The sequence below is a fragment of the Hyperoodon ampullatus genome, assembly GCF_949752795.1.
Source record: "Hyperoodon ampullatus genome assembly, chromosome: 19".
Classification (NCBI taxonomy): Eukaryota; Metazoa; Chordata; class Mammalia; order Artiodactyla; family Ziphiidae; genus Hyperoodon; species Hyperoodon ampullatus.
Genome location: NC_136932.1, coordinates 32,795,421 through 32,812,893, shown reverse-complemented (window position 1 = coordinate 32,812,893; position 17,473 = coordinate 32,795,421). Strand labels below are relative to the sequence as shown.

General features: G+C 60.5%; 1 protein-coding gene across 1 annotated transcript; it reads right to left on the bottom strand.

The window, feature by feature from the left end:
* Positions 1-259: 259 nt before the first annotated feature.
* TRPV2 (transient receptor potential cation channel subfamily V member 2) lies at positions 260-14,985 on the bottom strand. The gene is made up of 14 exons (XM_079726035.1): positions 14,765-14,985; positions 12,677-12,810; positions 10,563-10,856; positions 9,655-9,953; positions 7,737-7,910; positions 7,184-7,339; positions 6,542-6,637; positions 5,677-5,747; positions 5,045-5,210; positions 4,848-4,914; positions 4,429-4,754; positions 3,397-3,524; positions 2,491-2,570; positions 260-1,089 (listed from the first exon to the last, which is right to left on the bottom strand). Exons 1-14 carry the CDS (start codon positions 14,962-14,964, stop codon positions 995-997), a joined length of 2,286 nt encoding a protein of 761 aa, XP_079582161.1. The 5' UTR covers positions 14,965-14,985; the 3' UTR covers positions 260-994.
* Between the last annotated feature and the right edge of the window lie 2,488 nt (positions 14,986-17,473).

Genomic DNA, 17,473 nt, shown 5'->3' with positions numbered 1-17,473 from the left:
AGGATATACTGCAGGTGCCAAGGAGAGCAGGAGGCGTCTGCAACACCGCGGAGGGCTGGGGGTGCCAGCTAGGGCCCCCGTCGGCGCCGGGAGCCTCTCAAGCCTTCAGAGACGGGGGTAACTTGTTGCCCTTGTGTCTCAGGAAGGTCCCTCTGGCTTGGAAGGGTGGGAACTGCGCAGGAAGCCAGCGGGGAGAGGAGGCAATAATCCACAGCCTGAACTAAGTAAGCCCAGGAGTGCAAAGGCTTTGAGAGACGTCCTGGGGTGGCTTTAAGGGGTGTCTGGAGGCTGTGGGAGAGGAAGGACAGGCGGCTGTGCTTGCTGGTGTCCACCACCTCGCGTCTGTGGTGACAGCAGGCACAGCGCCTCGGCTAGCTGCCTGCACCCCGAAGAGGGCAAACTGGGGGGCGGTAGGTGAGGGTCCCTGTGCCCAGGAGAGGGCGGGAGCAGCCTGGCCCCAGACACCGACGTGAGCTCACAGAGACATGCAGACGCCGACCAGCTCAGGGGCCCAGTACATTTTTTTTTTAATTCTTTTTTTTTTTATTTTTGGCTGCGTTGGTCTTTGCTGCAGTGCGCGGGCTTTTCTCTAGTTGCATTGAGCGGGGCCTACTCTTCGTTGCGGTGCGTGGACTTCTCATTGCGGTGGCTTCTCTTGTTGCGGAGCACGGGCTCTAGGCACGTGGGATTCAATAGTTGCGGCACGTGGGCTCTAGAGACCGTTGTGGCGCACGGTCTTAGTTGCTCCGTGGCATGTGGGGTCTTCCCAGACCAGGGCTCGAACCCGTGTCCCCTGCATTGGCAGGCGGATTCTTAACCACTGCGCCACCAGGGAAGTCCTGGGGCCCAGTACCTTTACTCAACTAATGTTTCCAGGAGAGTTAGCCACAAGAAATTACTTATTTATGTTTGCCACCAAAGTCCCTTGAGGTCCCAGAGCCAGTAGGTGGGGCTGGAAACATTCCGTGCTCTGTCCTCCCGGCCCCCTGCTGCATCAGTGGGACTCAAGGAGCTGGAGGGGCACATGGTCTTCCTCCACGGCACTGTCCTGGCTGGATTGGGAGGCCAGGGCTGGTTTCTTCAGGGTGCCTGTGAATGGGATGAAGGGAGTGTCCCCAGGACGCAGGCACCAGGGAAACAGGAGGGAGCCACAGCCATGAAACCACATCATGCCAGGGGACAGCAGCCTCGGGGTCCCTAGCAGTCTCTCTCCTGCCTCCCTGCTTCTGCAAGCATCTCTTGAACCCCTGCCAGGTGCCAGTCAGGGACCTCCTCCCAGGAGCTGAAAGTCCCTGCAGGTGACTGGCCTTTGTGTTCGAAACCAAAACAGCCGAGATGATGTGCTGAGGAGCCAGAGGGAGGGGAGCGTCAGGTGCTCAGAGGAGAGAGGAGACCCCCCGCCACCGCCACCGGTGGGGAAGGTGGAGAAGGGACGGCCCCCCGGAGGATGGACGGGCACTTACAGAGACAAGAGCCCAGGAAAGGAAGGGACGATGAGCACTGTGGAGGGACCGGCCGGCACATGGAGGGAGGTGCGGGGAGGGGGCTGGACAACGGCTCTGGGCCTTGACCCCGGGGGGAGGGGTGCGGCCCGCCAGGGAGTGGGAGGCGGTGTGTGGTGCGGCTGTGTGTAGTTTTCATCTACGTAGGAGGGATTGGAGTAGGACGAGCCTGGACGTAAAGCCTTGTCTGGGGTCCGGGTGCCAGCTGAGCAGCCCCCCCGTGGTGCAGACGTGGGAGAGGTGAGGCGCAGGGCAGAGGGGCCACCGGAGGTCCCCAGGACACTCAGCGCCAGGGGAAGGGGGAGGGGGAGGGACCCGCAAGGCCTCCTGCCTGGGCCAGGAGGGGCGGCCGACGTACAGGGCAGCCCAAGGCTGTTCCTGTTGGGGGTGTCCAGCTGGAGGCGGCGGCAGGTGGGTGGGTCGGGGTGGCTTGGGGCAAGATGAGGGACAAGGGCGCTTTCTGAGTCTTGCAGGGATGGGACGGCAGGACTCGGAGGAAGGGCGACACAGAGACGCGCAGGAAAGCTGTCGCTTCGTGAGGGCCGCGGTCAGGGACCCAGGAGCCTGGGCGGCCGGAGGAGACCACGTACAGGGTGTCGGGTGGCCACGGCAAGTGAAGGGGTGGGAAAGAGCACGAGAAAGGAGAGGAGGGGGACCGAAGACTGGAGGTGGGCGCCTGCCGGCCGTGGAGGGGGCCAGCGCCACCCTAGAATGGAGGGGACACGGGCCTGAGACGGGGACAAAGGCGGAGGAAGTGGCCTCTCAGCGGTGTGGCGGCAGCGAGGCTGGCCTGTCGGGGCGGAGCCACAGGGCTGGGGGGTCTCCCTAACTTGTCCCCCTGCTGGCCGCTCTGCCCGGAGGGGAGGGTGCCCAAGAGCCGGTTTCCCAGGCGACGGGGTGGGGGGGCGGGAGTGGGGGGAAGCGCCGCTTTAAGGGGCAAATCCTTTACACACGCGCACACACACACACACACTCCACAGCTACTCACCAGGGCCGCCTGGCCCCGAGGGCTCCTCGCGCACCGTGGGCAGCGTCTGCTCCCACGCAGCCCAGTTCACCTCCTCTACCCTGCGGGCCACAGGGCAGCTGTGAGGCTCCGGGAGGCCGAGGCGGCAGCGTGCTCTGCCCCAGGAGAGGGGCCCCCGAGGGGTGCACACCAGGGCTGTGAGGAGGACGGGGCTTCTCTCCGCAGGACGCTGGGCCACCCAGCAGCCCCCGCGAGCCCCATCCTCTCGGCTCTCAGACTGACTGCCGACCCGGCCAGGCGCCCACCAAGGGGAACAGGCGTCTGTCCCCTCTGGCTGTTCACGGCGACCTGGGTTGCCCCCAGCATCCAGAGAGGAGTTTAGATCAGCTGGATCTGTGTGTTCCCAAGTTCTGGGGCCCTTTCACAGCTACTCCACGTGGCTAAGACCCACCGCCCTTGCTTGGCTGCTACCTCAGGAAAGTGTGTTGCTGGCCGTGCACTTGTCACCAGGTTCCCGCCCCCATGGGAGCGTCTGCTCTCCGTGGAAGGGTTGTAGTCTCTGTGGTCAGGACGGGGGCGTTGGGAGGGCAGAGCCGACCAGGCGGGGCAAGCTTAGCATGCTCTAACCCGAGGATGCCTCTGGCTTCTTGGCCTCCTAAATGTGCCCCATTTCAGGCCAGAAGGAGTCGGTCAGGGACCACTGGGGAGGGACCTCCAGTTTCAGTCAGTGGGACAGGAAGGTGACCAGACAGGAAGAGCAGGCAGTGGAGCCCGGGCCTATGAGATCCAGCATCACTGACCTCGCCTGTCCAGGGCGGAGTCCCCTGGTGCTCCGAGGCCCTGCCTTTCCCACCAGACCTGACTCCTAGCCGCTGACGCCTGGTTTTCAGCAAGGTCCCCAGGCCGCGCCCCAGCCTCTCCACTCACCTGAAGCACCAGCGCTCGTCGGGGCGACCATCTGGCCTGATGCCAACTGTCAGCCTCACACCTGCCCGCTGCTTCTTCCTCCTGCACCACCAGTAGCCGTTCTCCATCTCCAGGACAGAGATGGCTTTCTGGGGACAAAGGATGCATCAGACAGAGTGGCCAGCACTTTACAGTAGAAGTCAGCATCTGCTAAGTGCGTGGATTTGAATCCAGCCCCAAGGTTTGAGTACCTATGTGGTGTCAGGCCCTGCATCCCTCTGAGTCTCTTTCCCACTTGCAGACTGAGGCCAATATGCCTTGGGTGGCTGCTGGGAAGTCAGCATGTGACGAGCGCCCTACAGTTCCTTGCAATTGCATCGTTACAGGTTCTAGAATTCCACCAGGTACGGAACGTCACATGTGCCTGCTGCTACCACGCAAGCGAGCTGGGGGCGGGGGGCGGGCACAGAACTTTGCAGGTGAGGCTCAGAGAAGATAAGGGGCTTGCCCAAGGTCAACGGTGAATTGGTCACACAGTCCAGCCCCCCGGGGCGAGGTTCTCCCTGCACCAACTGCCTAGGCCCACCCCCGACCCTCCCCAGTCAAGAAGCGGCTCTTGCTTCCACGGCAGGCAGGTGTCACATGAGCTCCCAGCTACCCGAGCCCCTGCTCCCAAAGCTCCTGCAGCCTGGGCCAGCTGCAGGATTGCGCATCCCGCCTGCCTCGTCCACCAAGCCAGCCCCACGGAACAAGCGACGAACACAGAAGGGGGCTGTATGAGGGCGGGCTCTCCGTCTTGTTCTCTGCCGGGTCTTTAGAGCCTAGAACTGTGCCTAGCCCTGCACTAGGCTCTCAGGAAGCACTTAATACTAATGATGATGGTGACTAACACGCTGAGCACCTACTGTGCGCCAGGCACCGCCCTCAGGCCTTACTGCAGCCTCACGTCAGCCCTGCGCGGGAAGGCGTGGACAACGGGGGGTCCCTGTGAGGGGCGGACCCACTCCTGCCGGGCCCAGGACACTGGAGGGGACGGGGCACGTCGCTGGGCACCTGCAGCTTCCAGATGCTCCAGCTGTCGCTGGCGACGCTGTTGACAGTCTCGCTCATGAGCGCGATGAGCATGTTGAGCAGCAGGACGTAGGTGAGCAGCACGTAGGCCAGGAGCAGCAGCAGCACCGCCCCGCGGAAGCGCAGCTGGGCCTGCAGGGCCAGCTCACCCATGCCGATGGTGAACTTGAACAGCTCCAGGGAGGCGTCCAGGACGCCCTCGTACGGGGCCCTGCTGCCCTCCTTGTCCCCCTTTCCCGCCACCTCCGTGGTGTTGGAGCCCGCAGGGGCCCCGGGGGCCTCGGCCTCCCGGCTCAGGCTCACCAGTGCTGAGGAGATAGGCAGGGGGTCCTCAGCCTGGGGAGACCAGCGGGCAGCCTCGAGGGGGGGCGAGGAGTGGGTGGGGGACGGGGGGCCCTTACCTACAGCGAAGCCGAAAAGGAAGACCAAGTAGACCAGGAGGAAGCGGAGCAGGTCCCGCAGGATGACCTAGAAGGCATGAGCCGTGGGGGGTTCAGCTTGGGGGAGGCACCTGCCCGCTGGGCCCACAAGGAGCCCCCCGGGGTGTGGTGTCCAGCCCTGCCCCGTCTGGCTGCACGGGGCCACTCCTGCCTCTCACCTTCTGGATCATGACACTGTAGATGCCCGTGTGCTGCAGGCCGCGCGTGTAGTACAGCAAGTTCAGCCAGCCCAGCGCCAGTGAGCACACGAGCAGGGGCAGGTACCACTCGATGGCCAGGAAGCGCAGCACCTGGGACAGCACGGTGAGCAGCGCCTGGACCAGGCTGCGTGGAGGCAGGGCGGCGTCAGCTTGCAGGCCTCCTGTGGCCAGCGCTGACCCCCGCTGCCTCTCCCTCCGCGGGCTCAGAGATGAGAAGCTCCGCCTCTGTGTGGGACTGGATCCAAGCATCCTGACCTCCACCTCGGGCAAGGCATTCAACCCCCGTGGACCTCAGTCCCCTCCCCCGTACAATGGGGGTAACAGTAATAACGCCCGGCTCGGAGAGTGTCGGTGAGGATTCAGGGAGACACGTGTGTAAAGACTTCAGGCTCCACTGGTGCGGAGCGAGGGCTCGGTCGATGTGACTGTCATGCTCAGGACCCGGAACAGACAGCAGCCCGACTCTGGAGTCTGGCCTGTGAGCTGCTCCCAGCCTCCCGGAGCTCCCTGGCCCAGGGTCCTCACCCCCAAAGCCCGCCTGGTGCCCTCTCCCAGGCAGGAGACGGGAGGAGGAGTGAGGTCACACGTACAAGAGGATTTCAAAGTAGCTGTCCATGAACGAGATCCAGATGAACAGACGGCGCCTCCAGAAGTACCACAGCTGCGGGGGAAGGAGGAGGACAGGCCGTGACACCTGCTCTCCAGGCCACAAGCAGCCCCGCTGCCCTCAGGGCCGCCGGCCGGCCTGCTTGTAAAAGTCTCGCCAGGACCACCTCAGGGGCTCGGGCGGCAGCTTTGAATTTTGGGGGTGCTCATGAGTCCTGCTGGTAGCTGAGAAAGTTTGGACCCTGTTTCCAAAAAGTGCAGACACCCAGACAATGCCAGGGGCCTCCTGTCTCCCTGTGGATCCAGGTGGAGGACTCACACTCCACATGGTGAAAGAGGCTCCTTTCCCTCCCCCTCACTGGCCTCACAGGGACCACCGGGTGCTCCAGCCAACCTGGCCTTGGTGCCTAAGTCCTGCCCACTCTCAAAGACTCACTCAAGAGTCTCAGTGCCACGGCCCAGCCTGTCTCCTGCAAGCTGGCAGCATCTTGCCCTGAAGAGGCCGTGCTGGAGGCACGCCACCCTTCTGTGCTCCCCAAGTGAGGAATGAGCCAGGGACCTGGGGGCGGGGGCTTCCAGCTCCATTCCCAGGTGAGCAGAGCTGGCACCGCCAAGGAATCACAGGAGATATCTGCTGCCCCGTGGGCACCCCAGAAAGCACAGCAGGGAGGGTACCGAGCCCAGAAGGCAAGGCCAGAACCCTCGGCCCTCAGCTGCCCTGAGGCTGGCCAGGATGGGACCAGGCGTGGGATTCAGCTTCCCATAAATGAAGGCCCTGTCGTGAGCTCACTCTCAGGCTTCTTGTAGCAGAATTCCAGGTTTGGGGTGGGGGATGGGAGGAACCCTCACCTGGCCCATGACGATGTTGGCCCCCACGACCAGCATCAGGATGTGGCCCAGCAGCAGCATGGAGTTCCCAGCAGTCACTTCCAGCGGGAGTAAGTCCTGCACGAAGACACACTCGGGTCGGGCCTGGGCACCCCCCACACAGCAGCTTCCCGCTGAGAGCGAGGCTGAGGGCCCATTCCTCGTGAGAGCTATGGGGAGGCCCCCCGAGCAGCAGAGAGAACATGGGCTCTGGAGCCAGACTCCCTGGGTTCAGAACCCAACTCCACCACTCACAGCCTATGTGACCCTGGGTAGGTTCCTTAAACTCTCTGTGCCTTCCTTCCCTCAACTGTAAACTGGCGATGATAAGAGTTCATCATCTCAGAGGGTTGTTGTGAAATTAATTAAATACATTAACACACGTCGTCAATCACTTGAATACTTTCTCACGTGTGCTGCACACTGAGTAAGTACTATTATTGTTGTTGTTACTACTGTGTTGTTACTTCCATATCATGACCAGCTATGTAAGCGCCGTGGGCAGACCACCAAGCAGTCAGGCCTCCAGTCAGCATTTGCAGGGCGGGGTTGTAATCCCTGCCCCATCTTCTGCCAGGACTGTTTCCAGGAGGCCTCCCCAGGATGTGCCCCTCCCTGCCTTGCCTTGTCCAGGGCAGGCTGGTGGTAGGTGACAGCGGTGAAGATGGACACGTAGGTCAAGTAACACAGGAAGTTGAAGAGGAACCTGGGGATGAGCAGATTCCACTTCGCCTGCAGCAGTTTGTTCAGCGGCTCCAAAACCACCATCCGGTGCCGGTGCTGGGATGGGAAGGCGAGAGCCAGAGGCGCATTCAGCAAGTACATGTGGAGGCAGCAGGGGAGAGCGGAGAGGGTGCGGAGCCCCGAACGACCCCTCCCCGCCGGCCGCCACCCCACCCTCATGGCTGTGGAGTGACCAGTCCAGAGCAGGTGCTGGTCAACAGAGAGGCCCCCAGTGGTAGCCACCGGGACCCCCGTGTGACCCCCGTGTCAGGTGGGACCGGCCCGTGTGGAGCGAGTGTGTGCCCGGCGGCCGGGTTCACACGTGCAGCCACACCCCGACTGCTCAGTTAAAGGGCAGGGGTGGTGCTGCAGGCAGCCCCGAACTGTGGACCTTGCAGGGAGCTCTGCCAGGCCCCCTACGCACGCCCCCGCCCTCGGGGTGAAGCAGGCTCACCGGGCTTTGGCAATGAAAGGCGATGATCTCCAGCACTGAGTTCTCCTCCCAGCTGTCCACAGAGGCCAGGTCATACAGCGACACCCGCACAGGCCCGTAGGACCACTCCGTGAACTTGCGGGAAAGGAACTGGCACGGCCCCAGGAACTCCCGCTGCAGGATGTGTCTGAGAATCTACAGGGCAGGCACGTGAGCTTGGCGTGCACAGAGCTGCCCACCGCCCAGACACGCGAACACGCCCTGCACCCACGGGTCCTTGCGCATATGAACTCTTACACAGGTCCACCACACTCAGCCACCGTGTAGACACTCCCACCCACCCGCCTATGCCAGCCTGCCTCTTCCTTCCGCACTCCTGCCCCAATGCCTCTTTCCTGGACACTCATGTGGCCGAGGGACCCCCAATCCAAGGGTCCTTAAGGCCCCATGAGACCAGAGGCTACCAGCTACACACGTGTGTGCACGTTTGTGGCCAGAGTCTAGAGCTTTCAACAGACTAGAAGCCACCCCTAACCCGGACAGGTCCAGAAGCAATTTGGTCTTACAAATGAGGAATGGTGGGGAGGCTTCCCAGATTGGGGGGCGGCTTCCATAAGCCACACAGCCATGCCTCTAGACAGCAAAGAGAGGTACCCACACCCCAGGGACCTTGGAGGGCAGGAAAAAAACATAAAACTTCCGCTTATGTTTATTTTTATCTTAACCTTTAAAAATACCTGTGTTCTAAGCATTGGGCCCTGTGTCAGCTGTGTGGGTTGTAAGCTCCCCTAATAATAAGGACCAGACAACAGGAAAGTCATTTGGGAAAAAAGTAAAGCTGGATCATGCTTTTTTTTTTTTTTTTTTTTTTTTTGCCGAGCGGCTCTTAGTTCCCCAACCAGGGATTGAACCTGGGCCCTCGGCAATGAAAGCAAAGAGTCCTAACCATTGGACCACTAGGGAAGTCCCTCGTGCTTACTCTTTAAAAGAGTAACCTATAACTTTCAGATAAATCAAAGTTATAGGCATTAAAAATCAAACTGCAGGGGCTTCCCTGGTGGCGCAGTGGTTGAGAGTCCGCCTGCCGATGCAGGGGACACGGGTTCGTGCCCCGATCCCGGAAGATCCCACATGCCGCGGAGCGGCTGGGCCCGCGAGCCATGGCCGCGGAGCCTGTGTGTCCGGAGCCTGTGCTCCGCAACGGGAGAGGCCACAGCAGTGAGAGGCCCGCGTACAGCAAAAAAAAAAAAAAAAAAAAAAAAAAAAATCAAACTGCAAAAGAAAAGTCTGGAAGCAAATATGGATATGGAGTATACACACTCACGTGCACACATATGCACACGCACACACAAAGTTTTAAAACCTTGTAGAAGGAATTAAGCAATAGCAAAACCAAGGAAACGATAATAACCCTTGGATACATAAAAATGTAAAAATTCTGTGTCGCAAAAAATGCCATAACATTTTTTTTAATATTGAACTGGGAGAAAAATTTGCAACTGTTATAGTAAACAATATGATGATATGTTCGTTATCAAGAACACTTAGCCATCAATACGAAGAAAACCTGAGAACAAAGAACATGAGAAGACTGTCTCCTAATCAAGAAACCCAAGTGACTTAAAAAAACAATCCGTGAGAGTTCCCTGGTGGTCCAGTGTTTAGGATTTGGTGCTTTCACTGCCGTGGCCTGGGTTGAATCCCTGATCGGGGAGCTAAGATCCTGTAAGCTGCGCAGCCAAAAGAAAATAAGTAAATAAAATCCCTGTTGTAAAATGTAATATATTCATTCTGTAGCTCATATATAATTTATCAACAAACACACACACAAGAGAGGTGCATGCTGAAACTGTCCTGAGCTAGACACCACCCCAGGCTCTTTCTGCAGAAATCCTGGTTGAGTCCTGCTGCTTCCTGGAAAGGGGGGCTGGCCACTCACCTCAATTTTGCCCTCCTTGGCAGCCAGCTTCAGGGGCGTGAGGCCCTGCAGGTTGGGGATGTCCTCGAGCCGCACCGTGGGGCAGAGGCGGGCCCCCGCCTGGAGCAGCCCATCGTACATGCGGGTCACCAGCTCCGTGTTCTCGGCCGAGTTGTCTGCGATCATCACCAAGGCATGCAGGGCCGTGTTGCCCAGCGAGTCGGCGGCCTGCAGGCTGGCGGGCTGGTGCGGGTTTTCCAGGAGATAGGTCACCACATCCCACTGCTTGGTGCAGGCGGCCAGAGAGAGGGGCATCTCGCCTGGGGGCCGAGGGGACAGCTTGAGCCTCGGGCCTCCCAGCGTCCACCCGCCTGCTTCTCACGCTCCCTGGACCTCCTTGAGGCGGGTCAGGCGCCCACAGGAGAGGATGCGCACTGCCTTGGGGTCCCGGGCCCACCCAGGCCAGTGCAGTGAGCGGAGAAGTCCCCGGGCCCTGCATCCTCCTAGGAGCCCCAGTCAAGGTGACTCTGTCCAGCTGTGACCCAAGGGAGAGGGGCCCAAAGCTTTTCACCATCTAAGGGAGCAGAGCGGTAGCCTGCCAACCAGTGTTCCCGCTCCCCGCCTCTTTCTCTTTGCTTTGCCGGGGCCCAGACACCCCTTCCACCAGGCCCCGTCTGGTCTAGTCTCCTCACACACCAGTTCTACACCCCTGTTCCCCTGCCCTGGTCTGAGCTCATGTGTGGTGAGCTTCCGTGGCCAGACAAGGATACAACAGCTCTTAAGACAAACTGCTTTTGCAGGCGGCCTAGCTATTAGAAGCATGAGCCTCAGGGTCAGACAGATCTGGGTTTAAGGGTCACATTAACCCTGTGACCTTGGGCGAGGCCTTACCCCCTCTGCAGCTCAATTTATCCAAGAAGCCTCCTCACCGAAGTAAAAGCAGGTCTCTTGGCTCTTCTTCTGGAAGAACTGGCCACAGGCCCGGGCATGCACGTCGGCCCCATTCTCCACCAGGAGCTTCACACACGGCAGGCTCCTCTTCTCGATGGCAATGTGCAGGGCGCTGTGGCCTTTGTAGTACTCATCTGTGCACTGGGCGTTGACCAGAGGCCGAGGATTGCCCGAGTCCCGGTCAATCTGCAGCAGTGGCTCAATGCAGGCGTTGGTCCCGTCCCGAAGGTTCAGCACGGCCTTCATCAGGCATGTCTTCCCCGTGGAGCCCTCTGTGGGAGGAGGGAGAGGGCACCGCAGTGCTCAGGCCACCCACCCGCCTGTACAGTGAGCCCATGCCCCAAAGTACCCCGGCCGGCTGGAGGGAGCCCAGCCATGCTGCAGGGAGTTAAGACTCCAGCCAACAGGTGTTAGAATACCAACAGGTATGACTACAGTTTCTGCCCTAGAAATTAAGTTTCTAAGACAGAGTTCGTCATGTGTGCAACAGTGTCTACATGAGAACATTTGGAGCAGTATTTCTTTTTTTTTAAATTTATTTATTTATGGCTGCGTTGGGTCTTAGTTGCTGTGCGCAGGCTTTCTCTAGTTGCGGTGAGCAAGGGCTACTCTTCGTTGTGGTGCACGGGCTTCTCGTCGCGGTGGCTTCTCTTGTTGCAGAGCATGGGCTCTAGGAGCACGGGCTTCAGTAGTTGTGGCTCGTGGGCTCTAGAGCGCAGGCTCAGTAGTGGTGGCGCACGGGCTTAGTTGCTCCGCGGCATGTGGGATCTTCCCGGACCAGGGCTCGAACCCGTGTCCCTGCATTGGCAGGTGGATTCTTAACCACTGCGCCACCAGGGAAGCCCTGGAGCAGTATTTCTTAAGTGGCTCTACCACTTAATGACTGTGTCTCCTCTGGGCAAGTCACTTGGCCTCCTGTTTATTTGTTTATAACTTTGGCTGCACTGGGGCTTCACTGCTGCGCGTGGGCTTTCTCTAGTTGTGGTGAGCGGGGGCTACTCTTCGTTGTGGTGTGTGCGCTTCTTATTGCGGTGGCGTCTCTCGTTGCGGAGCATGGGCTCTAGGCATGCGGGCTTCAGTAGTTGTGGCGTGCAGGCTCAGCTGTGGCTCATGGGCTCTAGAGCACAGGCTCAGTAGTTGTGGCCCACTGTACCAGGAATTGAACCCGTGTCCCCTGCATTGGCAGGCGGATTCTTAACCACTGCGCCACCAGGAAAGCCCCTTGGCCTCTCTTAACCTCAGTTTTCCTCACTGTAAAATGGGACCATTCCAGGGTTATTGTAAGGATCACGTGGAATCATATACAAAATTCTTAGCCCACAGAGGGCCTGGCACACAGTGTATTGAGGCCGAAAACTACACACAACCTAAATGGCCACCAGTAAGGGGTTAGTTAAGTAAATTGTGGTAAATGTACAGGATGGGAAACTCTGCAGGTTGTTACAGTGACTGAGTTAGAGGCCTGTGTACTGAAATGGACTAAGTTGGGGGAAAGCCCATTACAAGCACATCATTATGTATTTACATCAATGGCATGACCCCATTTATGTAAATATATGCCTAATGTATTTAAACAGTTTGAAAATATGTACCCCAAATCATTATCAGGGGTCCAGGATGACAGACTGTTTTTACCCTCAGCTTTATACATTTCATTACTATTTGAACCTTCTAGAAGGCACACATGTTCTTTTCCTAATCAGATATCCCCAAACAATACAGATATTTAGATTTGGGGCAAAGAATGCTCTGAGATGGATAAAGTGTAAGGTACGTGTATTAGATCTCAGCGATGCTGTTACTGAAAAAGAGAGAGAGACAGGGAAAGGCTGCATTGAGGAAGGCTGTGAATATCCCTCCATTCGGCCACTGAAACGGCTGAGGGCGGCAGAGGCAGGCTGGGAGCCGGTGGGGTGAGTGCAAGAGGGAACGGCCGTCCTCCGCTCTGTCAGCAGGGCGCCTGCAGTCGTCCTGGCAGGAGGGCTGCTAGAACTCCGCCCCTCCTCGCCCCTCAGCTCCTGTGGCCAACACCCAGCCGGCAGCCTGGTCTCAGCACAGCACACGGCGGCTCTGGCCCGAGCAGCAGGCCTACCTGTGTACTCCGAGTCCGTGAGGTACTTGCTGGTCCGGCGCAGGTACTCTGGTAGCCCCACCAGATCCTCGGGGACCCCCCGGGCCACCACGCTGAAGAGCCGGTCACGGTCGAAGCGGTTCGGGTCTGGCTGGCTGTGGGGGTGTGGTTTGTGACTGACGCTGCAGGAGAGCCCTGGGCCCCCAGAAAGTCCCGCTTCCCAGGGAGCCTTTTCTGGGGCCCAGGAGCCCCTTTTGAGAGCCTCTATGCACCCAGGCAGACCAAGGAGACCGCAAGTGCTCAGACCCCCGGAGGAGGGGCCTGTCTGGGGCACCGGACCACGTGTCCTGACTGCAGGCATCTCCTGTCATTCGCTAGGTGCCCCACTGCTTGCAACAGCCTCATTGTCCATTTCAGCACAGGAGCTCGTCATGGCTCTTGAGCTGGGCTCTGGGTCGGGGCGGGGCTACCGGAGGTGCCCACAGACTGTTGGGGGCCGTACGTGCCTCTGGCCTCACCAAGAAAATCAAGAAAAGCCCCACGTCCTCTCCAAAACCATCTATGGACGAACAATGGAGTACCTGCCCCTTTGGCCCTCACTTCTGCCCTGCGTGAGTAATCTCTATTTTCTCCATCAGACAAACAAGGAGGTAGAGTAACTTTCCCAAAGTCACATGGTGCAGAGCTCACGGGGTGTGGGGTGCTGGCTGTTCAACTAACTCTAGACCCCGACTCCCAACCCCAGAGAGACTCCAGGCTGGACAGACGGAGGATTCTCAGAGACGTGGGGTCCAGAGCGGACACCAGACACTCACAGAATTTTCCTGAGAAGCCACACCTCTGGGAAAGGCCCCGGGAGGGGCTGGTAGCCCTTCTGAATCCAGCGTGTGTGGGCATCCCCGCCGGGGCTCACCCCTGGGGCTCCTGGTACCAAGACCAGGAAAAGAAAGGGGGGACTATTTGATGCTTTGGGGACCCTCTGGTCTGCCATGGAATGGATCAACCAAGAAAGGGTTGGGGGCTCTAATGAGTGGGGGGATTATTGGGATCAGTCATGTTTTAAACCATGATCGCGTGATTGATAGGGCAGGAAGCTGCCTGGCCAGACGCAGCATCATCCGTCCAGCAGACCATGCGGCCATGACGTGACCAAGAGGTCACTGCGGCTGACTGGGGAGTCCGGGGGGCAGTCCAGCCGGGGGAAGTGGCTATTTGGACAAAGCACTTCCTGTCACAGGGAGGCATCACGGTCCTGGTATAGGGAGGCCCCACGGGAGCACAGATTGAAGCACCAAAGGGCATCGAGGGGCCGGTTCTGCCTCGGGCAGGTGACCCCACTCCCAGAAGCCTTGCAAGCATCCTCTCCTGCCCTGGTCTGAACCTGACCTCGGTCCTGCAGCACAAACAGGACAGGCGGCTCTGGGCTGGGAGGCCGAGGCTGGGGGCTGAGTCCCAGGCATGAGCAGGGAGGGAGGGGCTTCCCTGGCAGAGAGCTGCCTGGCCCATGCAGGTTCTCCAGCCTCGTATGTCAGACCTCACACTGTGGGGACCCAGGTGCACCCTTCCCCCACACCCACAGGACTGGAGGTGGCGCTCCCACAGTGGCTCCCACAGTCTGAATTAGAAGACATCACGGGAAAGTCACAGTGAAGGTGGCTCCGAGCAGAAGGCCACCGTCCTCGATCCCAAGAGTCCAGGACCCCAGGGCAACAGGTCCAGCCTTGGAGCAGAGCCTGGGAACACCCGGGACATTTCCGGATGTCCTTGATTCTCTTGGACGGGAGCGTGGATCTTGCTAGCACCCCTCGCAGGGACTGTGGCTGGGAAGGGGACGGCACCAACAAGGGACATGCCAGGAGGTGAAAGAGTATGTCCCTACAAGAAGAACACAACCCCAGGAGACAGAAGGCGAAGAATGGGGAAGGTTCTGGAAGGAGCAATCCCAGAGAGCAGAGCAGGGTTCAGCCTGTCGGGCCCAGGAGCCATCAGAGCCAGACCCAGGACCCCCAAGGCTGTGGCACAGGGGCACTGGGGCTGGGCTAGGCCACCCAGTCTGACTCTGCTGGCGGTGAGGCCCCCGGGCTCCCCCGGCGCCGCTTGCTGCCTCACCTGGCACCTGCCCCCTTTCGGAAGCCGAGGTTCACTTTGATCTGAGGCGAGAAGTTCCGGTCCTCGCCCTGGAATGGTGACTCCATGGGGGGCGGCCCGGCACCACCGCCCAGTTTTCCTTTGTCCACCTGGGCACCATCTTCCTGGCCTCCATCTGTCGTCTCGAGCCTGAAAGCGGGCGGGCTGGAGGGCGAGGCCATCCTAAGGGGAGGAGGCTGCTCCTTCTGGCTGGAACCTCTGTGGGAACAGAGATGTCAGAGGCATCTGCTTCTCCCAGTAGGAGTGGGGGCAGGAGGGCTGGCTGAAGCCCGGGCCCAGAGAGGTTTAGAAGCTGGGTAACAAGCAGACCAGCCGCCAGCCGGGAGCTCAGCCCAGCAGGAGCGGGGAGGGAAGCAAGGAGGGAGGACCAGGATCTGCTGGAGGAACAGGGGCCACAGCTGTCCCTGACCTTCCCTCTGGGACTTCCTGATCCCTGAGAGGCCACAGCCCCTGGTCCGAAAACATCTGTGTTAACAGCACACCCCTTTCTCTACACAACATCTTGCCCAGTGGCCAATATTTACATCAAAAACAAAATGCAGTTTTGGGTGGGGCAGGTCACTCAACCTCCCACACAGGGGGTGTGGGGTGCTCTGGGGAAATCGTTAGAAAACCCCTGGCCTATCAAACCCCTCATTTTGCTGCCAGGAGGACTAGGGCTCAGAAAGGGGAAGTGACTTTCCCAAGGTCCCAAGCTGCTGGCAGAGCCTAGTCTGAAACCACCGCGGCCTACCGTGACGTTCCTCTTCAGTTCTCAAAACCTTTCAGGGCCCGTCTGTACTTGCAGTCTCTGAGGAGTGCCACCTCTGTGTGCCTTAGGGTCTCTAGGGGCTTCACAGCAGGAGGGAGACGCCTCGCTGGTGCCCAAGCCCCCTCTCACCCAGCAGCTCCCCGGCAGGCCCGAGGCCAGGCGGGGGAGCTCAGCTCACCCTCCCAGGAGAGCTGAAACCACAGCCGCCAGCGCTCGCCAGGGCGGGGCCCCAGGGCGGGGAGGGGGAAGCCCCGGGGGGCCCCCCCAGTGGGTGGGCAGAAAGAAGGAAACTGAGTCCAGAGCTGGGGAGGGGGAGACAGCTGGGCTGGCGCGGAGGAGAAGGGGGCAGGGAGCAGAGCAGAGCTTGGGGACGGGAAGCGGAGGGTGGGAGGGTCAGGGCCTGGACCATCTTCTGCGCAGCTTCAGCCCCGGGGTGGGGTGGGGCCGGCGGGGGGCATCTTCCCACAGCAGCAGGAGAGGCCAGGGCCTGTCGACTGCCTCACCATGCAGTTTCGACCCTGCGTCTTTCTGCCCACCTGGGGCGTCCTTCCCGGGCCACACGCCATTTAGCCTGGCTGATGTCCCCAGCCCCTCACCATTCTGCCTCCCAGCCCACTGCTCCCAAGTCTCCGCAGCAACAGCTGTCTGCCCAGCCGCTGGACCCCCGGACCCTCCATCCTCCCGGCCGGGGAGGAAGGATCTGGTAGGCCAGGTGGAGAAGAGAGCCGGAGCCCCTCGAAGACCCTGGCTCAGGGCCGGGGGAGCCCACCCGGGCTTCCCGGCCGCCACCCTTCACCGTCAGGATTCGGGGCCCGGGCCCCTGGGAAGCCCGCATCATCCCTGACTCACCGGCTCGGCGGAGGCTGCGCGCGGCGCGTCCGGGCGGGCGGCGGAGCTGCCGAGGAAGTGCGGCCCGGAGGGGCGCGGGCTGGCTGGGAGCCCCGCGAGCCGGCTGGGTCCGTCGGCGTTCCGCACGCTCAGCCCATCGGCCCTCCCGCCTGGCCGCCGCGGGGTCAGCTCTCCCCCGGCAGGACCCGCTGGCCGGGAGACTGACCCTCCGGACCATGGGCCACACCCTCTCTGGGGAGACACGCCCCTCCTCCCACCCGCCCCCACCCCACTGCCTGCCGCTGAGGCCCCCAGATGCGGGGGGGGCAGTCAGAGGCAACCCTTGGGTGCGGGGCCCTGCCTCGGGGGAAGCTGGCGTGTCGCGTGGGGCGGGGAGGGGACTCGCCCCACTGCACGGACATCCACCCCTCCCCTTCCCCTCCACTTGCCCCCCAACGGCCATGTGTCTCAGCGTGGGAACTGGTTGACCCGTCGCAGGGCAGGGAGAGCTGATGTGGACGCCCCCCGGAGAGGAGAGACTCAGCCCAGCACCTCGCCCTGGAAATGCACCCCGCCCACCCGGCCTTTCGGGGCCTTCCCCCAGCCCCCCAGCCCCCCAGCCCCCCAGCCAGTGGCCCTGACGGCCGCTGCCTTCCTTCTCTGAGCTAAAGGCGCTTCCAGCACCAGCCAGCAGGGGCGGACAGGAGCCCGACCTGTGCTTCGAAATTAGACCTCCTTTCCAGACCAGCCCTGGTCCAGACTCAGCGCTGGGGCTTGGGGACGCAGCCACCATCCAAGTAAGTATCCAGCCCTAGGTCACCTCCCTCTCCCTCATTCCTAAAATCCAAGCCGTCAGGAACCCCACACCCGGCAAACCTAGCAATTTGTCTCTATCTCTGCCTGATCCAAGCAACTATCATCCCTGCCGGGGAGACCACAGCTGCCTTCAAGCTGGTCTCCCTGGTTCACTCCTGTCCCCAACACCCCCATAATCGATTCTACTTACAGCAACGAGAGTGGTCGTTCAAAAATGAAAACCAGATCACCTAACTCCCCTCCCCCCAACTGGTGGCTTCCCTCGACACTTGGAG